Source organism: Schistocerca cancellata, chromosome 3, assembly GCF_023864275.1.
Source record: "Schistocerca cancellata isolate TAMUIC-IGC-003103 chromosome 3, iqSchCanc2.1, whole genome shotgun sequence".
NCBI lineage: Eukaryota > Metazoa > Arthropoda > Insecta > Orthoptera > Acrididae > Schistocerca > Schistocerca cancellata.
In genome coordinates this window covers 741,789,911-741,813,178 of record NC_064628.1, presented here as the reverse complement: position 1 = coordinate 741,813,178, position 23,268 = coordinate 741,789,911, and the positions used below count along the sequence as shown (strand labels likewise).

Genomic DNA, 23,268 nt, shown 5'->3' with positions numbered 1-23,268 from the left:
TGTCCCTAATTTGCTGGGAAGTGGCGGTGCGGTCCCCTACGGCACTGCGTAGGATCCTACGGTCTTGGCGTGCATCCATGCGTCACTGCGGTCCGGTCCCAGGTTGACGGGCACGTGCACCTTCCGCCGACCACTGGCGACAACATCGCTGTACTGTGGAGACCTCACGCCTCACGTGTTGAGCAATTCGGCGGTACGTCCACCCGGCCTCCCGCATACCCACTATACGCCCTCGCTCAAAGTCCGTCAACTGCACATACGGTTCACGTCCACGCTGTCGCGGCATGCTACCAGTGTTAAAAGACTGCGATGGAGCTCCATATGCCACGGCAAACTGGCTGACACTGACGGCGGCGGTGCACAAATGCTGCGCAGCTAGCGCCATTCGATGGCCAACACCGCGGTTCCTGGTGTGTCCGCTGTGCCGTGCGTGTGATCATTGCTTGTACAGCCCTCTCGCAGTGTCCGGAGCAAGTATGGTGGGTCTGACACACCGGTGTCAATGTGTTCTTTTTTCCATTTCCAGGAGTGTATTTGTATGTGAGATTTCCACACTCCTAAACATCCCTAGGTCCACTGTTTCCAATGTGATAGTGAAGTGGAAACATGAAGGGACATGGCAGCACAAAAGCATACAGGCTGACCTCGCCTGTTGACTGACAGAGACTGCCGACAGTTGAAGAGGGTCATAATATGTAATAGGTAGACATCTATCCAAACCATCACACAGGAATTCCAAACTGTATCAGGATCCACTGCAAGTACTGTGACAGTTAGGTGGGAGGTGAGAAAACTTTGATTTCATGGTCAAGCGGCTGCTCATAAGCCACACATCATGCCGGTAAATGCCAAACGATGCTCTTCTTGGTGTAAGGAGCGTAAACATTGGATGACTGAACAGTGGAAAAATGTTGTGTGGAGTGATAAATTACAGTACACAATGTGGCAATCTGATGGCAGGGTGTGGGTATGGCAAATGCCCAGTGAAAGTCATCTGCCAGTGTGTGCAGTGCCAACAGTAAAATTTAGAGGCAGTGGTGTTATGGTGTGCAGGGGGCTTGCACCCCTTGTTGTTATGCATGGTACTATTACAGCACAGGCCTACACTGATGTTTCAAGCACCTTCTTGCTTCCCACTCTTGAAGAGCAATTCGGGGATGGCAATTGCATCTTTCAACACAATCAAACACCTGTTCAGACTGCACCACCTGTGGCAGAGTGCTTACATGACAATAACATCCCTGTAATGGGCTGGCCAGCACAGAGTCCTAACCAGAATCCTATAGAACACCTTTAGGATATTTTGGAACACCAACTTCATGCCAGGCCTCACTGACCAACATCGATACCTCTCCTCAGTGCAGCACTCCATAAATAATGGGTTGCCGTACCCCAAGAAACCTTCCAGAACCTGATTGAATATAAGCCTTTGAGAGTGGAAGATGTCATCAAGGCTAAGGGTGGGCCAACACCATATTGAATTTCAGCATTACCGATGGAGGGTACCACAAACTAATAAGTGATCTTCAACCAGATCGCTGGATACTTTTGATCACATAGTGTATATTATTGTCATATTCAGATCAGGCAGCATTATTATTATTATTATTATTATTATTAGTAGTAGTAGTAGTAGTAGTAGTAGTAGTAGTAGTAGTAGAAGAGACTCTATTAAAACTGTTGCAGAACATACCTGTTTTTGAAAGTTTTCGAGCCAGCTCATTGGAAAACAACATGAGGCACAGTTTACTGTTGTTGTACAGCCTCTGAGAACCACATGCCTTACGCACATTGATGGTGTTCAAATCTAGTTTTGCATATTTGTGAGCTACTGAAGAGACCATTATTATTCTGCTGGGTGCTGACTTTTTCAGTAAATCTGAAATTGTTGGGAAATATTACTTCAATTTCATATAAATTTATCACACTATATCAACAGAACGTCACATTAGAGATGCAGCCAGTAGTTCAATGTAGCATCAAAAATTTTGGCACGTAAACATATCTGCACTCTCTTAACAAATAACTTTTTAAATCATTTTATCCAGTCTCTCTTTGTAGTTGAGCCTTCATTACTCAGAATCTCCATCTCACTGTCACTGTTTGTATGTGTGTCTCTCTCCCACTACTTCCTTTCATCTTTCCTTCCCAGTGGCACTGTCTCCACCATACCTCAGGTCAAAACTTCTTTGGGGGGGGGTGGGGAGGGGGGGGGGGTTCAATTTATTAACTTATTTTTTACACTTTACCCATGTGTTTAAAATTTTTGTCTAAAATGTGACTGCTCCTATACTGCCATGTTAAAGTTCATATTTGTGGCGGTCCAGACCACCCCAAGCCTTTGTATGGCCTTTACTTATCTCTATTTTTTATTTACACTGTCCCCTCTTTATTTTGCATGCAGTGAATCTATCTCTACCCACATATCTTCCTCTTCCTCTTTCACTGTTACTCTCTCACTGATCTCAATATCTCCTTTCTCTTTGGCCCATTGGCACAGTCTCCTCTCTCTATCTCTCTGCTGCTCTCTTTCAGCACAGAAAAGCATAAATATGTTTTGCATGGAAAAATGTTTTGGTGAGTAATGTGGAATGAAGATTGAGGGAGCTAGTTCTCCACTTTTCTGTTAGAATCTTTTAAAGATGAACATATTTGTCTTTTTTTTTTTTTTTGTGCTCTGACAGGAGCATTTTTCCGCTGGTTCCAGCATGGTGTGCTGCTTATATAAAATGAATTCTATAGGTCAGTAAAGCTTTGACAGTTTATTATATACTTCAGCACATTTATATATTTTGAAACTTATAAACAACAAATAAGTACACATGATATAAGGTTAACACAAAATTGTTTGCTTTACATTTTTTCTGGGTACTTTGCTCATCAATTTCAATTCATCAAAAATGCCCTGTTTATGAGTTGTCAAATTAAACTATGTGGTTCCAGAGAGGATCTCAGACACTGTGATGTATATATGCAGACTGAAGTGACAAGTGAAAATGTGTGCCAGGAGTGAGAGAGATGATTATGTGAGTGGGGTCACGGAGGAGCGGGAAATAGTAAGGGGGAGGGGGAGGGGATTTGAGCCAAGCTGTACCAGAAAACTATTTTCCATTTGCAATATTCTCAAATTCTGTCAGTGGTAGGCAGAACATCTATCGTCTAGTTACTGAGAGCAGCATCTGGACACCTGCCTGATTCTGTATTGTATTCGAGGAAACAGTGTTTCATTATTATAAGGGTCTTTATACATGTACAGTTATGTTTCATCATGATAAATGTTATGTATGGTGAATAAAGCATCCTCAAGGATGAGGATGAAGTGGGTTGGAGGGATAAGCTTTGAATGTAATGTCATTATAAATACATATGTAGGACTAAGAAAAGAACCACATGCATTCATTGTAGCCAATTAAAATTATGGGTCACAGTTAATGTACGTAGTGACAGAGACACCGGTTAATATATGCTAAACCAGAAGTTGCCTGTTTGGCCCTAATAATTCCAACACACAACTAATGAAGGCACATGTCACATCAGAAACATATGTCACTGGATTGACTTATATGCAACTATGATTCACTTGACATCAGAAATATTAATATGACAAAATAGTGTCAGTAGATGACATGTACATTGATAACATGGCAGTGTGAAGGTGAGTGATTGTTTTGTGAGTTAAAACAATTTATTTTTCCCGCTGATCTACTGAGTTGTAAATCCACATCAGTTGCCCATAATACATATTGCTTCCAACTTGACTTTTTCAAGAATGGTGTGGAGTGCACAATGCTGCCCTAGGTGATAACTGCTTCCATCTCCACTTTTTCTCCCAGTCAAGATGTACTTATTCAGTCCACTGCTGGCTTTTGTAACAATTCTAGTCCATTTTCATCTTGTTACAATCATTTTTGAAAGACTGAAGAAACACATATAACTATACCATTTTGCTTCCAGTCTTAGTGAGACAGAGTAAACAGAATGTAAAATCCTCAGAAAATTTTCCTTAGCAACACACAGTGATGATATATTGGTGAACTGACAATCCAAAGAATTATACAAACACAGAGAGAGACTCACAGACATGATCAGAAAATGCTGACTAACATCTATGAACGTATACATAGAATGAACAACAGACTCGCAAAGAGGATTTTAGTACAATAAACAGCTCATTCAAAACGACTACTGTCTTCAAGAAATAGAAGAAGACCTAACACAATCAGGGATCAATAGGTAAATGATACAGTAAAGAGACAAATTAAGAAACAAAAAAATGAATGCAAAATTTGAAGTAAAAAGAAAGAAATAAACAGGAAAAAATGGACAGAACATAGGAAACAGGAACATGGTCAAATAATGAAGAAATTTGGGAAGAGGAAAACAATAAGGAAGCAAGAAAAAATTGAATATAAGGCAACATTCAAGTTTGAACACTGTATAAGGGTAAAAATGTGTAATGGTAATAATAATAATAGTAATAGTAATAGTAATTACTAAAGATAACAGAAGTATTCAGCAATGATATAAATATGGCTTTTGGAACAGACAAATGTAAGAAAAATAGCATAGTCAAGGGAAAACACACCAAACAAGAAGATTACATATTGGATAACCACAGCAACTGCATAGAAGCGATGGAAAAAACAGACGCCTATAAATATCTAGGATACAGACAAAACAATAGGAATAGATAATACAAATATTAAAGAAGAACTAAAAGAAAAATATAGACAAAGACTAACAAAAATACTGAAAACAGAATTGACAGCAAGAAACAAGACAAAAGCTATAAATACTTATGCTATACCAATATTGACCTACTCATTTGGAGTAGTGAAATGGAGTAACACAGACCTAGAAGCACTCAATACACTTACACAATCACAATGCCACAAATATAGAATACATCACATACATTCAGCAACAGAAAGATTCACATTAAGCAGAAAGGAAAGAGGAAGGGGATTTAAAGACACAAAAAAACCTACATTATGGACAGGTAGACAATTTAAGAAAATTCTTTATAGAATGAGCAGAAACTAGCAAAATACACAAAGCAATCACTTGTATAAATACAACGACTACACCACTGCAATTTCATAACCACTTCTACAACCCTCTAGATCACATAACATCAACAGATACAAAGAAAGTAAATTGGAAAAAGAAAACACTACATGGCAAGCACCCGTATCATCTAACACAGCCACACATAGATCAAGACGCATCCAACACATGGCTAAGAAAAGGCAATATATACAGTGAGATGGAAGGATTCATGATTGCAATACAGGATCAAACAATAAACACCAGATATTACAGCAAGCATATTATTAAAGATCCCAATACCACAACAGATAAATGCAGACTTTGCAAACAACAAATAGAAACAGTAGATCACATCACAAGTGGATGTACAATACTAGCAAATACAGAATACCCCAGAAGACATGGCAATGTAGCAAAAATAATACATCAACAACTTTCCATACAACATAAACTAATAAAACAACATGTTCCCACATAAAAGTATGCACCACAAAATGGACTGGAGAATGATGAATACAACTTATACTGGAACAGAACCATTATAACAGATAAAACAACACCACATAACAAACCTGACATCATACTCACCAATAAAAGAAGAAATTAACACAACTAATCGAAATATCCATACCCAATACAACAAATATACAAAAGAAAACAAGAGAAAAAATTGAAAAATACATCCAACTGGCTGAGGAAGTCAAGGACATGTGGCACCAGGATAAAGTTGACATTATACCAATTATACTATCAACTACAGGAGTCATACTACACAATATCCACCAGTACATCAATGCAATACAGCTACATCCAAACTTACATATACAACTACAGAAATCTGTAATTATTGATACATGTTCAATTACCCGTAAGTTCCTAAATGGAATGTAACATATACCATACAGTTTAAAGGAAGTCACGCTTGATCAAGGTCCGCGTCACTTTCCATTTTTAACCAGACATAACGTCTGAGAAAGGAAAGAAATAATAATAATAAATGCATATCTAATAGATGCAAATGAATCAACAATGGAAAGTCCAGGCTGGAGTAACAACAATAAGGAAAGCATAGATTGTTACTCACCACACAGAAGTACTGAGTTGCAGACAGCCACAATGAAAAAGACTGCCAAAACATTAAATCCCCCAGGGGGCTCACAGTCCTTTCATTAGTACGTGCATGGCAAGCATGGGCCCCAAGCTATTGCAGCCTTCCTTCTTTCCCGGGCTGCATTTCCTTTCCCGTCCCCTCCTTTCCTGTTCTTGCTCCTTCCCCTCCACCCTCTCCTCTCCCTCTCTTAGTGTCCTTGTTTATGTTGGCCCCGCTATCATCCTGCTTATGTTGGCTTTGCGATTTGGTTTTGTTGAGTAATTACCTAATCCTTTTGGTATCCCTTGGTCCCCCTCTGGGGTTTGACCTCCATTACTAAATTTCTGTTCCCTAATGTGAGCCATTTGGGGAAGAGCACCTTACCTAGTGTCTCCAGCATGTGCCCTCCTAGTTTCTTCCATCTTTTCCTTCATGTCATCATCTGATGCTAGGGTACATAGCCAGCCCATGTGGTGGGATCACTATGTACACTTTTGGTTGAGCCCCTGAAAATACAGGGATCACACTTCTGATACCTGAGCTGTGACCACCTCATGTATGCCTAGGAGTTGTTGCTTGTCATCCTGGAGCCAAACGGCCCTTGCTGTAGCTGGGTGGCGCTCGTGGGGAGTGCCCCTGATCGGAGTGGGTGGAACCAGGGAGGACGCTATACAAATGAAACGCATACGGGTCCAGAACTCTGGCTGTTCTTCTATGACCATTCTTCTATGGCCGTCTCTTTGAACAGAACTGATTTTCTTTAGTGCTGCTTCTTCGGCCTTCCCTTCCATGGCTACCCTCTGGGAGGAGGGTCAGGCTCGTTGGCTGGGGGCGAAACCTTTCCCCCGCTATCTGGTTTGCATCAGGACTGATGGGGATACTTTCACCAATACCAAACCTTTATTTTTTGTGGAACACAGTGAAGACAAGTTTGGTGAAGTGGACTCTCTGAGCAAAATTCGGTTGGGTTCATTGTTGATCGAAACTGCTTCAGCTGCCCAGTCTGCGTCCCTTCGTGCCTGTGAACATCTTGGCACAATTCCTGTGTCCATTACCAATCTTTGAATACGGTTCAAGGTGTAATTTTTCACAGGGACTTCATCCTTCAAACTGATGAGGAACTTAGGGACAATCTAGCACGGCAGGGTGTTCACTTTGTTCGGCATGTTCAGAAGGGCCAGAAGGACAATTGCATTGCTACTAGTGCATTTATCCTGGCCTTTGAAGGGGATACCCTCCATGAGAAGATTAAGATTATGGTTTATAGATGTGATGTGAAGCCATAAATCCCACCACCTGTGAGATGTTTTAAGTGTTTGCATTTTGGATACATGTCTTTCTACGGTTCACAGACCCCCCCCCTCTGTGGTGAGTCTGGACATCCAGTCCATGAGGTGAGTTCCTGTTCCCCCCCTCCTGTGTGTGGTAATTGTCATGGCAATCATTCTCCACGTTCACTGGATTGCCCGGCTTATAAGAAGGAAAAGAAGATACAGGAGTATAATAAGTCCCTTGATCATCTAAACTACACTGAGGCTCACAAGAAGTATGCACATCTTCATCATGTGTCAATGACGTCTAGCTATGCTTTAGTTACATCTTCACCCCCTTCCTCCCCCCATCCCCTGCGGTTCCCACACCCTCCCCTCCAGGTGCAGCTCCCCCTCCCCAGCTGGAGAAGTGTCCACTTCTTCAGCATCTGCTGGTCAAGGGCACCCCTCCTGGAACCTCCCTTCCCGGCACCTTCCAGGCCAAAGGTCTGCTGCCACACGATGACCACGAGAACCACAGTCTGTGGGCTCCAGGTCACCAGCTCACTTTCTGATCCAGGTCTTGCTGCAGCTGGCTCCCTTTTGCAGTGCAGCCCTCCTCGATCTCAAATACAAAAGAAGAAGAAACATAAGTCCAAGGAGGGAAGGAGCCTCTGGTGTCGCAACCTGACTCTGACCTGCTGTTCATGAATGTCACCTCCTCCTTGTTGGTGATGGATGGTGAACCAGTGGCATGACTGGCTTTAGACTGTTCACGCCCCATTTGAATCATCGTTCTGTGGTAATCCAATGGAATTTTAATAGATATTACTGTCACCTTCCAGAGTTGAAATCCCTTATTTCTTTTTACTCTGCAGCTTGTGTAGTTCTACAGGAATCTCGTTTTACTGATGATCACTCACCGAACCTCTGTGGATTCCGTGCTTTCTGCCAAAATCTGGCTGGCCCCCTGTGGGCCTCTGGTGGTGTTTGTGCGTTGGTCCATAAGAAGGTTGCTAGCACATGGATTCCTCTTCCAACTACATTGGAAGGGGTTGCTGTTAAGGTCTACCTGGACTCTGGGGTCGCAGTTCGTAATCTTTATCTACCTCCTGACAGGACTCTTACACATGCTGCCTAAACTGCCCTTCTTCAGCAACTTCCTCCTCCCTTCCTCCTTCTTGGGGATTTTAATGCTCATCACCCCTTGTGGGGTAGTGCATTTCCATCCAGTCAGGGTCTTCTCATAGACCAGTTTCTTGCAGAGTGCGACTTGTGCCTTCTTAATGATGGCTCCCCTACCCATTTCAGTGCCGGTCATGGTACCTTTTCTGCCATTGACCTTTCTCTTTCCTCCCCCTCCTCCTCCCTTCATTACACTGGTTGCCACATGATGACCTTTGTGACAGTGACCATTTCCCAGTGATTCTCTCACTACCTCCCCACTCCCCAATAGACAGGTAACCTCAATGGTCTTTGTAACATGCCAATTGGCCTCTCTATACTGCACAAGTCTTTTCTCCTCCCTCCTTGTCAGGTTGTATTGATGACGTCCTACATGACATGTCTGATGTGATTGTTCGTGCTGCTAGCCTTGCTATCCCATGCTCATATGCACCATTTCGCCACTGGAAAGTCATGTGATGGAGTACAGCCATTGCCATTGCCATTGCCATCCGTGATCACCGCCGAGCTTTGCAACAATTTAAGAGGCACCCATCCACTGTGGGTGTGGGCTACACTTCACTCTCTCCAAGGTTGCCATCGGCTGTCTACCTTCCCAGGCATTGCCCTCCCAGATGGCCTTTGCATGGACCCACTGATTGTCACGGAACATCTTGCAACCCATTTTGCAACAGCATCAGCATCAACCTCCTATCCGGCTGCTTTCCTTCACTAGAAACAGTGGGCCAAAGTTTCCACCTTATGTTTTACCCCTTGTCAGTCAGAATCTTACAACAAACCTTTTACTGAATGGGAACTTCTTTCCGCACTTTCTTCTTCTCATGATATGGTCCTTGGCCCAGACTCCATTCATAACCAATGGCTTCAACATCTCAGTGCTCCACAATGACAACATCTTCTCTGGGTGCTTAACTGCATTTGGCTACAGGGTGACTTCCCTTCTCAATGGAGGGATAGCATCGTGGTTCCCATCCTTACGCCTGGTAGGAACCCCCTGTTTGTCGAAAGCTATCAACCAATTAGTCTGACAAACGTTGGTTGCAAGTAACTTGAATGGATGGCAGCCCGTTGGCTCAATTGGGTCCTCGAATCTTGGGATTTATTGTCCCCTTACCAGTGTGGCTTCCAAGAGGGATGGTCTCTGATCAATCATTTACTTTGCTTGGAATCCGCAGTTCAGCAGGCTCTTTCCCAGCACCACCATTTGGTTGCAGTATTTTTTTTACCTTCATGAGGCCTATGACATGGCTTGGTGCCATTATATCTTACTTACACTTCATGAGTGGGGTCTTCGGGGCCAACTCAAAATTTTTATCCACCAGTTCCTGTTCCATTCGCTGTTCAGGGTTCGAGTAGGCACTGTTTTTAGTTCCCCATGGACCCAGGAGAATGGCATCCCACAGGGTTCTGTACTGAATGTACTTCTTTTCCTCATTCCTATAGATGGACTTATGGCCTCTGTCAGTCCTTTGGTCACCCCTGCTCTGTATGTGGATGATTTCTGCATTTGGGTTAGTTCCTCTTTGATGGCCTCTGCAGAGCAGCAGCTCCATGGAGCTATATGGCATGCCTCTGCATGGACCCTGTCACGCAACTTTCAATTCTCTCCTTTAAAATTGCGGGCGGTCCAATTCTGTCACCATACTATGGTCCACCCTGATCTGCAGCTCTACCTCAATGCACAATGATTACCTGTGGTCCCACAGGTTTGTTTCCTTGGTCTTCTTTTCGACAACAAGCTCACTTGGCTGCCTTATATCCGACTTCCGGAGATAGGACGTTTCCTTAAACTCAATGTCCTTTGCTTCCTTGCCTACATCTCTTAGGGTGGAGATCATTCCACTCTTCTCCACATTTATTGTGCTTTAGTGTTGTCTTGCTTGGACTATGGTTGTCAAGTTTATGGTTTGGTTGCTCCTTCCACACTGCACCTCCTGGATTCAGTCCACCATCATGGTATCATGGTATCCGTTTGGCCACCGGTGCCTTCCCTACTAGCCCTGTTGATAGTCTCCTGGTTGAAGCTGGGATCCCCCCCCCACCACCACCCCCCGCCTTTCTGTTCAGTGGTCCCAACTTCTGGTTTCTTATGCAATCACTGTCCATTCCTCTCCCACTCATCCTTCCTATTCTATCCTGTTCCCAGTCCAAGGACGTCGCCCACCTGATTCCCGCCCTTGGGCGGGTTTACCGGTTGGGCTCCGCCTTGTCTCTTCGCCGTGATTTCAGCTTCCTTCTTTGTCCTGTCTCCCATGTTCCCTCCCCAACAACCCCCTTCCCTTGGTTAGTTCCTTGGCCCCAGATTTGGATGGCTCCCACCAAGGTCCAAAAGGTTCCATTCCCCTGATGGTGTTCTGTTGTTTCTTCTACCGAGTTTTATGGGAGTTTCAGGATGCTGTTGTTTTTTACAATGATGTCTCTAAATCTGCTGATTGTGTGGGATATGCCTTCACGTCCTCTGTTGGCATGGAAAATCATCTCCTGCAAACTGTATGTGGGGTGTTTACTGCAGAATTTATGGCAATTTCCCAGGCCCTTACCTTTATTAAACACTCCCAAATCAATTGTGTTTTGTTATGTATGGACTCAATGTGTGGCCTTCAGGCTATTGATCATTGTTTTTCCTGCCATCCCTTGGTCTTGGCCATCGATGTCCCTCTCACTGATCTTCACCATGCTGCTTGACTTCCTTTGGGTCCCTGGCCATGTGGGTATCCCAGGTAATTAGCTTGCTGATCGTTTGGCTGGGGGAGCAGTCACTTACCCCCACTTCTCTGTAAACCCTCCTGCAGTGGATTTAAGGCTTCATATCAAATCCCACCCCCCATGAACCATGGACCTTGCCGTTGGTGGGGAGGCTTGCGTGCCTCAGCGATACAGATGGCCGTACCATAGGTGCAACCACAACGGAGGGGTATCTGTTGAGAGGCCAGACAAACACGTGGTTCCTGAAGAGGGGCAGCAGCCTTTTCAGGAGTTGCAGGGGCAACAGTCTGGATCATTGACTGATCTGGCCTTGTAACATTAACCAAAACGGCCTTGCTGTGCTGGTACTGCGAATGGCTGAAAGCAAGGGGAAACTACAGCCGTAATTTTTCCCGAGGACATGCAGCTTTACTGTATGATTAAATGATGATGGCGTCCTCTTGGGTAAAATATTCCGGAGGTAAAATAGTCCCCCATTCGGATCTCTGGGCAGGGACTACTCAAGAGGACGTCGTTATCAGGAGAAAGAAAACTGGCGTTCTACGGATCGGAGCGTGGAATGTCAGATCCCTTAATCGAGCAGGTAGGTTAGAAAATTTAAAAAGGGAAATGGATAGGTTAAAGTTAGATATAGTGGGAATTAGTGAAGTTCGGTGGCAGGAGGAACAAGACTTTTGGTCAGGTGATTACAGGGTTATAAATACAAAATCAAATAGAGGTAATGCAGGAGTAGGTTTAATAATGAATAAAAAAAATAGGAGTGCGGGTTAGCTACTACAAACAGCATAGTGAACGCATTATTGTGGCCAAGATAGACACAAAGCCCACGCCTACTACAGTAGTACAAGTTTATATGCCAACTAGCTCTGCAGATGATGAAGAAATTGATGAAATGTATGACGAGATAAAAGAAATTATTCAGGTAGTGAAGGGAGACGAAAATTTAATAGTCATGGGTGAATGGAATTCGTCAGTAGGAAAAGGGAGAGAAGGAAACATAGTAGGTGAATATGGATTGGGGGGAAGAAATGAAAGAGGAAGCCGCCTTGTAGAATTTTGCACAGAGCATAACTTAATCATAGCTAACACTTGGTTCAAGAATCATAAAAGAAGGTTGTATACCTGGAAGAATCCTGGAGATACTAAAAGGTATCAGATAGATTATATAATGGTAAGACAGAGATTTAGGAACCAGGTTTTAAATTGTAAGACATTTCCAGGGGCAGATGTGGACTCTGACCACAATCTCTTGGTTATGAACTGCAGATTGAAACTGAAGAAACTGCAAAAAGGTGGGAATTTAAGTAGATGGGACCTGGATAAACTGAAAGAACGAGAGGTTTTAGAGAGTTTCAGGGAGAGCATAAGGGAACAATTGACAGGAATGGGGGAAAGAAATACAGTAGAAGAAGAATGGGTAGCTCTGAGGGATGAAGTAGTGAAAGCAGCAGACGATCAAGTAGGTAAAAAGACGAGGGCTAATAGAAATCCTTGGGTAACAGAAGAAATATTGAATTTAATTGATGAAAGGAGAAAATATAAAAATGCAGTAAATGAAGCAGGCAAAAAGGAATACAAACGTCTCAAAAATGAGTTCGACAGGAAGTGCAAAATGGCCAAGCAGGGATGGCTAGAGGACAAATGTAAGGATGTAGAGGCTTGTCTCACTAGGGGTAAGATAGATACTGCCTACAGGAAAATTAAAGAGACCTTTGGAGAGAAGAGAACCACTTGTGTGAATATCAAGAGATCAGATGGCAACCCAGTTCTAAGCAAAGAAGGGAAGGCAGAAAGGTGGAAGGAGTATATAGAGGGTTTATACAAGGGCGATGTACTTGAGGACAATATTATGGAAATGGAAGAGGATGTAGATGAAGATGAAATGGGAGATACGATACTGCGTGAAGAGTTTGACAGAGCACTGAAAGACCTGAGTCGAAACAAGGCCCCGGGAGTAGACAACATTCCATTAGAACTACTGACGGCCTTGGGAGAGCCAGTTCTGACAAAACTCTACCATCTGGTGAGCAAGATGTATGAGACAGGTGAAATACCCTCAGACTTCAAGAAGAATATAATAATTCCAATCCCAAAGAAAGCAGGTGTTGACAGATGTGAAAATTACCGAACTATCAGTTTAATAAGTCACAGCTGCAAAATACTAACGCGAATTCTTTACAGACGAATGGAAAAACTGGTAGAAGCGGACCTCGGGGAAGATCAGTTTGGATTCCGTAGAAATGTTGGAACACGTGAGGCAATACTAACCTTACGACTTATCTTAGAAGAAAGATTAAGAAAAGGCAAACCTACGTTTCTAGCATTTGTAGACTTAGAGAAAGCTTTTGACAATGTTGACTGGAATACTCTCTTCCACATTCTAAAGGTGGCAAGGGTAAAATACAGGGAGCAAAAGGCTATTTACAATTTGTACAGAACCCAGATGGCAGTTATAAGAGTCGAGAGGCATGAAAGGGAAGCAGTGGTTGGGAAAGGAGTGAGACAGGGTTGTAGCCTATCCCCGATGTTATTCAATCTGTATATTGAGCAAGCAGTAAAGGAAACAAAAGAAAAATTTGGAGTAGGTATTAAAATTCGTGGAGAAGAAGTAAAAACTTTGAGGTTCGCCGATGACATTGTAATTCTGTCAGAGACAGCAAAGGACTTGGAAGAACAGTTGAATGGAATGGACAGTGTCTTGAAAGGAGGATATAAGATGAACATCAACAAAAGTAAAACAAGGATAATGGAATGTAGTCGAATTAAGTCGGGTGATGCTGAGGAAATTAGATCAGGAAATGAGACACTTAAAGTAGTAAAGGAGTTTTGCTATTTAGGGAGTAAAATAACTGATGATGGTCGAAGTAGAGAGGATATAAAATGTAGACTGGCAATGGCAAGGAAATCGTTTCTGAAGAAGAGAAATTTGTTAACATCGAGTATAGATTTAAGTGTCAGGAAGACGTTTCTGAAAGTATTTGTATGGAGTGTAGCCATGTATGGAAGTGAAATGTGGACGATAACTAGTATGGACAAGAAGAGAATAGAAGCTTTTGAAATGTGGTGCTACAGAAGAATGCTGAAGATAAGGTGGGTAGATCATGTAACTAATGAGGAGGTATTGAATAGGATTGGGGAGAAAAGAAGTTTGTGGCACAACTTGACTAGAAGAAGGGATCGATTGGTAGGACATGTTTTGAGGCATCAAGGGATCACAAACTTAGCATTGGAGGGCAGCGTGGAGGGTAAAAATCGTAGAGGGAGACCAAGAGATGAATACACTAAGCAGATTCAGAAGGATGTAGGTTGCAGTAGGTACTGGGAGATGAAGAAGCTTGCACAGGATAGAGTAGCATGGAGAGCTGCATCAAACCAGTCTCAGGACTGAAGACCACAACAACATCAAATCCCACTTCGTACAATCATGGGCCAACTCTTGGTAGGCTGTCTCCCTCTCTAATAAACTTCGCGCAACTAAGGTGACACCTGTTCCATGGCATTCTTCCTCCCGCCTCTCCTGAAAGGACTCGACCACCCTGTGTTGTCTCCACATCGGCCATACCAGGCTGACCTATGGTTTTCTTTTGCATAACTTTGTGGTTGTGGAGCCTTTCAGTCAGTAGTCCATATTTTGGTGGAATGCCCCCTTCTTTTGGCTCTGCGTACTAAGTAAAGACTTCCCCGCACTTTACCTTTAATATTGGTGATGATTCACGGATGGTTGAACTGGTTGTCAGTTTCCTCCATGAAAGTGGTTTTTATTTTCAGTTCTAAGGTTTTTAATCTCCCTGTGGCATAGGGGCAGGGCAGTGAGGGTTGGGGTGTCTCCCACTGTAACCTGTGTTTGGAATTCCTGACTCCCCTTCCTGGCCAAGATCCTCTTTTCTCTTTTCTCTCCCTTTTACTCTGTTTTTATCACTTTTTAGATTTGGTTAGTTTCCTTTTACAACACGCACTTTTACATTTTTAGCAGTTGGATGCTTGTGAATAGCAGGTGGTCTTGCCTGTACTGCATCAGAGGTGGGATATTTCCTGCCTCTAGCATAGCCTCGGGGTTGCCCACTTGCGGACTTCCCTCCTTTTGTTTTCACCATTGACAACACAACTGCACTTTTATGTTTTTTAGCCTTTTACCTTTTATCATTATGACTCTTCTGAGATGTAAATCTGTCTGAATGGACCACCTTTGAAACAAGGGGCTGATGACCTTGCTGTTGGTCCCTTCAACCCCAATGAACCAACCAATCAACCAGAACATTAAAACTTTCAAAGTCCTTCTTATGCAATAGAAAACACACACACACACACACACACACACACACACACACACACACACACACACACACACACACACACACACACACACACACACACACACACACACACAAGCTACACTGAGAAGTGGCCCTGTGTGTGTGAGTTGTGCTTGTGTGAGTGTATGTGCATTTTCTACAGTAGAAGGAGGACTTTGTCAAAAGCTTTAATATTTTAGCAGTATTTTTTCATTGTGCATGTGAATGAGTGTTTTAAGAACAAATAAATGGTTTCATTATTCAGAAGTTCCCTTCTCATGGTGTGCAAAGGATCTAATCATGGGTACAGCAACATAGAATTATTTTTATGTTGTAGACAACACTTACCAATCAAAAGAAGTGTGAGAAGAAATGTAGAGAAATAATTAACTTGCATTGTTGGAAGCAAGTTATCTTCTGTGTGCCTCTGTGACATGGCACCAACTCCTGCATTGTTTATCAGGATATCTAGCCTCTCTTCACTGGCTTTGATATCAGCTGCAAACTCCCTTACAGATGATAAAGATAGTAAATCCAATTTCTTGATTATGATATTTTCATTCTTTGTACTTGCAATTATCTCATCTGAAAAGATGAAACTTTTCATGAATCACATAATTTATACAAATTGATAAGTCACATCAGTCCTTAAGTCCTTAACATAATAATCATAAAATTAATACAAAATTACCTCTTGCCTTTTTGGCCTTTTCGAGGTCACGACATGCCAGAATAATCCTTCCACCCCTCCTTGCCAGGTCCTTAGCAGTTTCTTTTCCAATACCTGCATAAATATTTCCATTCAGTACATAAAAGTAGCTTTAAATGCCAGAAAATATGAAACTTAATGCAGGATGGATCGCATATAAAGTGATCTCTGTTTCTTGTGATGCATAGTTACATGTGAGGGGAGCAGTCAAATATGACATAAGTGTAAGACCTGCCACTATAGTTCCATTGCATGCATAGCTACAACTAGGTAATAGCTTCCAGCTTAAATGCAAATAAAATATTTTGTGGTGTGGATTGACAAAACATTTTGTGAATGAAAATAGTGAGTTGATCAAATTTTGCAGATACTTTTTTTAAAGGAACACACCACCATTTGACTCTTTTATTGTTTATTTAAGTACAACCGAGGTTTTGGCCTTGTATGCCCTTTCTCAGTTTTTGCTAAAAGGAAAAATTTCATACAGTAAGACCACATAAAATTTCAAAAGATGTAAAATGTCTTAATCAATGAATGTAATGTGGTGTATAGCTATAAAATAGGTACTTACATTTTATGTCTTTAACATATATTGCAGGACACCTAACATGTTGTCAAACTCAAAGTTGGCTGTAAATTAAGAAAAATATTGGTGTCCCACAGAATGCCAGATGCAAAATTGTAGATCATTAATTAATCATTGGAACACATCATATTTAGTATAATTAGAGGTGGGAGAAAGTTGTGGTGGTGGATGGAGGGGGGCAAGAAACTTAAATACAAATCATTAAGGAATGGGGGGATGGGGGAGTGGTTGGGCAGGGAAGGATAGTGATCCATTAGATTAGGTTGATACAGTAATGCTGGTAGGGCAGAGAGCAGGAGATGAGAGAATGTCAGAGACCAAAAGACATGGAGGAGGGGGTGATTTGGAAGGGGATAGGCGTGTGGAAGGGGGCCGGATTCAAGGTGGATTACTCATATTCTTTGATTTCACTACCATTACAGTTTAGGAACATGTGCTCATATTTATTTACCAGTGGAATCCTGTTTTTACTGAATATGATGTGCTCCCACAATTATTTACTGATCTTTAAAAACATGGTGATTTTACATCTGGAATTTCGTGGGGAGCCAATATTTTCTTAATTTATGACCAACTTGGATCTTGACAACATGTTAAGTGTCCTGCAATATATGTGAAAGACATAAAGTGTAAGAACATATTTCATAATAATACACCAATTTACAATCATTGTAAAGACATTTTACATCTTTTGAAATTTTACACGGGCTTATGTACCCAATCTTGCTTTTAGCAAATACTTGAAAATGCCATAAAGGGCCAAAACTAGTGTTGTAGTTAAATAAGCAATAAAACAGTCAAAGTGCAGTGTGTTCCTTTATAAAATATTGTATGACTGTCACTCAGCAACATCAAAAACTGCTGGCAAAGACTGTTCAGACAATACAAAAAATAAACACTATTGAAGTCTTATGTCAAATATTGGCATAAAAGATAATTTGAATTCCTGGCTAAAGCTTTTTATTTATATATTTACATAATTTACGCCCATATTGGAGCACTTTATTCAAACCATATACATTTAAGTCTTAGTACTAGTTGTAGATTTGGCTTTCCTCTTCTTCTAACCAAAACTACTTCATCCTTTCTGAACTGGCTACCCTCACTTCATCAGTTATGGTTTATTTTTGTTTGTAAATGTCTTTAGTTTAAATCTGGGGTCACTGTGTTTCAGGTTCTTCTATTCTCTGCCTTCAGTTTGTTGCATTGTCAAGCCTAACTCATCTAAATCATCATGAACTTTTCCAAAAGTAGGTGAACAGTTGTTTCAGTAGCCTGGTTTCTGGTAGTCTGGAAATGTAACAGAAAAAAGCAACCCTCCTTTTCCACATTGTGTCAATTATTGACTTAGTTTCTTGGTATACAGCTTTGTTACGTAATAGTTGCCATTGTCCCTCAACTTGGTATTTTTTTTCTTTATAATTGTTCTAAGGATTCTTCTGTTTTCTTTCTGTAGTTTGTCTTTGGTTGATTTGGTGTTCATATTGAACAGTGTTTCACTAGCATAGGTTGCTTCAGGTTCAGCAGAGTGGTAGTGTCTGAGTTTTGCATTTATCGAAAGACATTTCTTCTTGTATGTTGGGCAGGTGATATTTTGCACTTGTTTCAGTTTAGTTGTTCTGCTATCTACTGACATTTTCTCATTTTAATTCCAACTTATAACCTCCCCAAGATATTTGAATTTATTTACAATTTTAATTTGTATGTTATCATTCAGTATAATAGTTGGTGTTTCAGCCTTGAATGATGGCATCATTTCTGTCTTTTCGAACAAGATCCGTAGTCCAACATTTTGCTGCTATTTTTTTCTTGTTCTTCAATTTGGTGTTTAGCCTCATCCATGCTATTTGCAAGCAGTGCTAGATCATCAGCAAAGTCCAAGCAATTGAATTTGATATTTCTGCCAATCTTGATGTTTGGTTGACAATTCCTGTTCCACTTTCACATGACTTTTTAATACTATAAAGATATTTAGTATCTTAACTTTCTAAAAAAAATAAAGGCCAGTTAATATTACACATTATCATACAGTGATCAGGCACCCTAATTGCCCTAGACAAACTCCAAAATCTGACCCAAGGTACTCCTGCACAACCATGCAAGGTTACGTATTTTAATGGAGAGGAAACAGAATTGGGCTACTCTTGAATACCCTTTCATTAGTCCAGATCACCTGCAATGTGCTTTCCCCAATATTCAGGCTACTTCAGGAAGTGTTTTAAGAGCAGAAATCATGATGCTGTTACATCTGAAATATCATACCCACTGGAAAATGTACCAAAAGAGAACATGATATATGTTGAAAAATGCAAAACTCTTTATTTCTAATATGGAAAAATGTATAAATGTTCACATTTGATCCTTCTTTCTATAGTGTACTGAATCAGAATCACAAAAATATGGATACACAGAAATTTAAAGTCACATAGTATGAAATGTGTGTGTGTGTGTGTGTGTGTGTGTGTGTGTGTGTGTGTGTGTGTGTGTGTGTGTGTGATCAAATGTATGCAATTACTGTTATGCACCCAAAGGAGTAGGTTTTTGAACTCTGTTATTTGTTGCCACCAGAATACCAGAGAGATGATATAATTGAGTACATATGCAGAAGATTTCATGAATGTGGAGTGCATGTGATGCAGTCAGCCATCTACATACTACCCACTGCTGATCACAGAAGAAACTGTCTGCAGTTTTCACACCATTGTTTCTACATGCTACAATTGTGGGACCATTTTATTATTTATTCATGGGTGAATCCTGGTCCAGTTTGCAAAGTAACAGTAGATACTGTTAGACTCAGTCTTCTTGCCAAAGCAACGTCATCCATTGGATACCAGTCAGTTTCTAATGGGACAGCAAATGTGCAAGTGGTCTGCTGGTGTCCCACCAGATGATGTGTCCTGTCTGCCAGCCACCTTATAAAGGGCTCATTCTCATTCTGTATTGAAGTTTCCCTGAGTCAGTTTAGATGTGAGAGGGCCTACCTGCCAAGTGCTGTAGGCCATGTGCTGTACAGACTAGTGAGTTAAAGACAACATGTGGGCTGGACTGCATTCTGGAGAGACATGTTGTAGGCCTAGAGCTCAGGATAGTGTCAAACTGAGATCAGCTGAGATAAGGAACTTACTATTGGTGACATCATCCTCATGCACTGACAGTAATCACTGACCAACAACTGAATTAGTGACAAGTATTTCAGTCATTTGCTTCCAGTGTTTTGGTGTTCTTCAAACAGTGATTGGTGTTCCAATGCAACTAACCTTGGCTAAATTCATTTGGTTGCTAAGTTATCACCAGCTTCTGTGATGATAGGGCAGTGCAATTTAATTTAAATATTGTTTCTAATACTGTTATAAAATTGTGAGGCAATACCTTTTTTCTTTGTTTCTGGCTACAACAATGGCCTTTTATATTGGATTTGATTAAGGGCTGATCCGTGTTCTGAAGGTCAATAACTTTTTTTTCTTTATTAATTTTGATCAGCAGTTTCCTAAAGTTGATAGCTTTGTCAATTTCAGTAATGTCTGCTCTCAGTTTGAAGATTAATAACCTTGATAATTTGATTAATTTTGCCTGCATATTTTCCTACATTTGAAATTCCTGGACTTCTCATTTTTTTAAATTTTATTAATTTCTGCTGTGTATTTTTGAAAGAATAACTTTGCTAATATTTGGAAACTTAATGGGAATATATTCAGAGCTTTGGACTCATCTCATATATAATTATAATCAACAGCAGACTGCTCAGCACATTGAATATTTACTTTGATCTTTTGAGCTGAATTTCAGATACCAGTTGTCAGATACTCTCATGGAATATGCCATCCTAACATCATTAACAGCTTTGCACAGTTTTTTAGTTTCTGTACTGGTGCTTGAGGCATTTATATGACTTGTGGAATATCACAATGCATATTTCATTTTGTTAATTTTAGTCATATTCTTTAACTAATAATTATTATTTTAAGTTTTTTAATTTGTGGAACCAGTAGGTTTTCTCAATATTTAGCAGTGTATATGCTTTATATGCCAGCTTCAACTTTTGTTAAATGAACTGACAAAAATAAAAGAATTAATGTTTTACAGTAATATTTGTTTGCTAAGTGGTAAATATTATGAGAAGGATAGTTGCTACTCACCATATGGCAAAAGTGCTGAGTTGCAGACAAACACAACAAAAAGATTGCCACAAAATGAGTTTTCGGACAACAAGGCCTTTGTCAAAAATGTGCGTATATGTGTGTGTGTGTGTCTGTTGTCTATTTTTGACAAAGACCTTGTGTACCGAAAGCTCATTTTGTGACAGTCTTGTTGTGCCTATCTGTGACTCAGCAACTATCCTTTTCATAATATTGTTACATTCCATCCTGGATTTTCCACTGTTTGCTAAGTGAGACATTTATTTTTCTATGGCATGTGATACAGTTCTCCTAGCAACAGTACCATATGTAAGTGATTGAACAAGACTTTTATGCTAATCCCAAAATTACGTTAAGAGTAAAAATAGACTGCCTTAAAAAAAGGCATTGTTTTTACTAAGAATGTATTAAATAGTGAGTGTTATTTAACTATTACCATTTATAAGAATATTACTCTTTTTTTAAAGTGGCACCAAATCAGATCCTAACATTAAAATTTATTTCAACATAATGTAAAAAATTCAGACAGAGGGAATATTTACCAATATTTAACAGAAATTTGTGGTGTATTTGTAACAAACAGCAACACACCAAAACATGATACACACAGAGCACTAAAACAAAGTAAATTATTGAAATGAGTATTTCATTTCTGTGTTGACTTCTGTGTTAAGAAATACATTTGTCATGAATTTTAACTTCACTTCTACAACATCTACAACTGTACAAAGTGAGCCCATGAAGAACTCACACAACACAAAGTGCATATTGTGTGTTAGGCCTTAAGTGTTGTGCTTAGTTTCCATGTCGTGTGGCTTCATTCAAATAGTAGTGTTTCAGTCCTATCACAGCTCTAATATGGCTTTAATACCAATTATAAATTTCAGTAAAAGAAAAATTGCACTTTCCTAAATGTAATAGTGTACTTACTAAGAAAATGTGTGATCATTAAGAAATTAAATTGTTTCTTTTTTCCTTCTGTGTGTTTATACTTCACTATTTTTATTTAGAAATGAGAATATTTTCCCTTTTCTGTGCTTAAGTTATTATATCTTAATTTTGAAGTGATAAATTATTTTCTGCAATGAGGATTGTCTTTTGTTGAGTAATAGAATTGGCTTATAATATCCCACTGTAAGTGAGATGCAGAGTTAGAACCCAGGTTGAAACAATGCAGAAAATCACAATCTTCAGCACAGTATTTTAAATCATTGACTCGGAATCAAGTGCCAAAATTCACCTCACAATAGGAAAATACTTTCAGTCAGAGAGAATGTTTACATAATTTTACATGCAAAACACATTTTTATCATGAAACCATTTTGGAACTACAATTACTTGCATAAATGCACTGAAAGTTTAAGGAAAATGAAAAAGTTCATAATAATGTTGCCAAGCTATGTGCCAAAATATGTATTTCAAATCTTGCCTGTATTAGCTCCTGTGATGAGAACTGTCTTTCCATGGATTGTAGCATCACTTCTGCAATATCCAATTGTAAATTTGAGGTACAGCTTTAGCACAAGCAGCAGAAGGGCCACACCAAATGTGTATTTGTTGAAGAAGAAAGATAAAATGTTCCATATGAGAAACATGATTTTCACAATCTGTGTTCACAATATGTTGTTTCTATTCACACATAAAATTTTACAACAGTTTATTCACAATCTGAGTTGTTTTAAAAATTTCTGCACAAAACACTAATTCTGTATAATTTTATTGAAAAATATTCAAACTATTTAATAATTACTCTGCTGTACCACAAAGTTTAATCCCAGAAAAGAATTCTGTACAAAGTAAACACTAGGCAACATTCATCCAGTTGTGCTTTATCTCATATACAGTTCCTTCTCTTCTCCTTGAACAGCATACTTGATAAGCAAATTCCACAATTCAGACTCCTATTCAGCTTAATCAGGAGTTTTATAGGAGCTTCTGCTGAGCCATCACACAGACACACACATGCATTCTCCCCCCACTTCCACTCCAGCTTCAGGCAGTCAGGTATTGATCTGAGCTTTGCTCAGGGAGTCTATCTCTGTAGGACACTCAAATGGAAGGAGACTAATGCAACAGTTGGCTGATAAGCTATCACGTGGCTTGTGTGTGGCAATATGAGCTCCTTGAATGCATTTTAATGACCTGAGCTACTGTAATCACTTAGGATTCCCACGAACTCTGCCACTAGGCATACATCACCCAAGCAGAACAGAATGTGGTACTTATATATGCAGTTCACACATGAATTTAAATTTATAATGC

At 40.4% G+C, this 23,268-nt stretch overlaps 1 protein-coding gene across 1 annotated transcript in view; it reads right to left on the bottom strand.

The window, feature by feature from the left end:
- The window catches only part of LOC126175752 (retinol dehydrogenase 14-like), a 71,689-nt gene extending 48,689 nt beyond the window's left edge, over positions 1 to 23,000 (bottom strand). Inside the window, exons 1-4 of the mRNA XM_049922717.1 lie at positions 22,436 to 23,000; positions 16,264 to 16,356; positions 15,921 to 16,157; positions 1,694 to 1,879 (exon numbers count right to left, since the gene is read on the bottom strand). Coding sequence (XP_049778674.1) covers positions 1,694 to 1,879; positions 15,921 to 16,157; positions 16,264 to 16,356; positions 22,436 to 22,601 — 682 coding nt within the window. The 5' untranslated portion in view covers positions 22,602 to 23,000. The remainder of the gene's footprint in view (positions 1 to 1,693; positions 1,880 to 15,920; positions 16,158 to 16,263; positions 16,357 to 22,435) is intronic.
- Between the last annotated feature and the right edge of the window lie 268 nt (positions 23,001 to 23,268).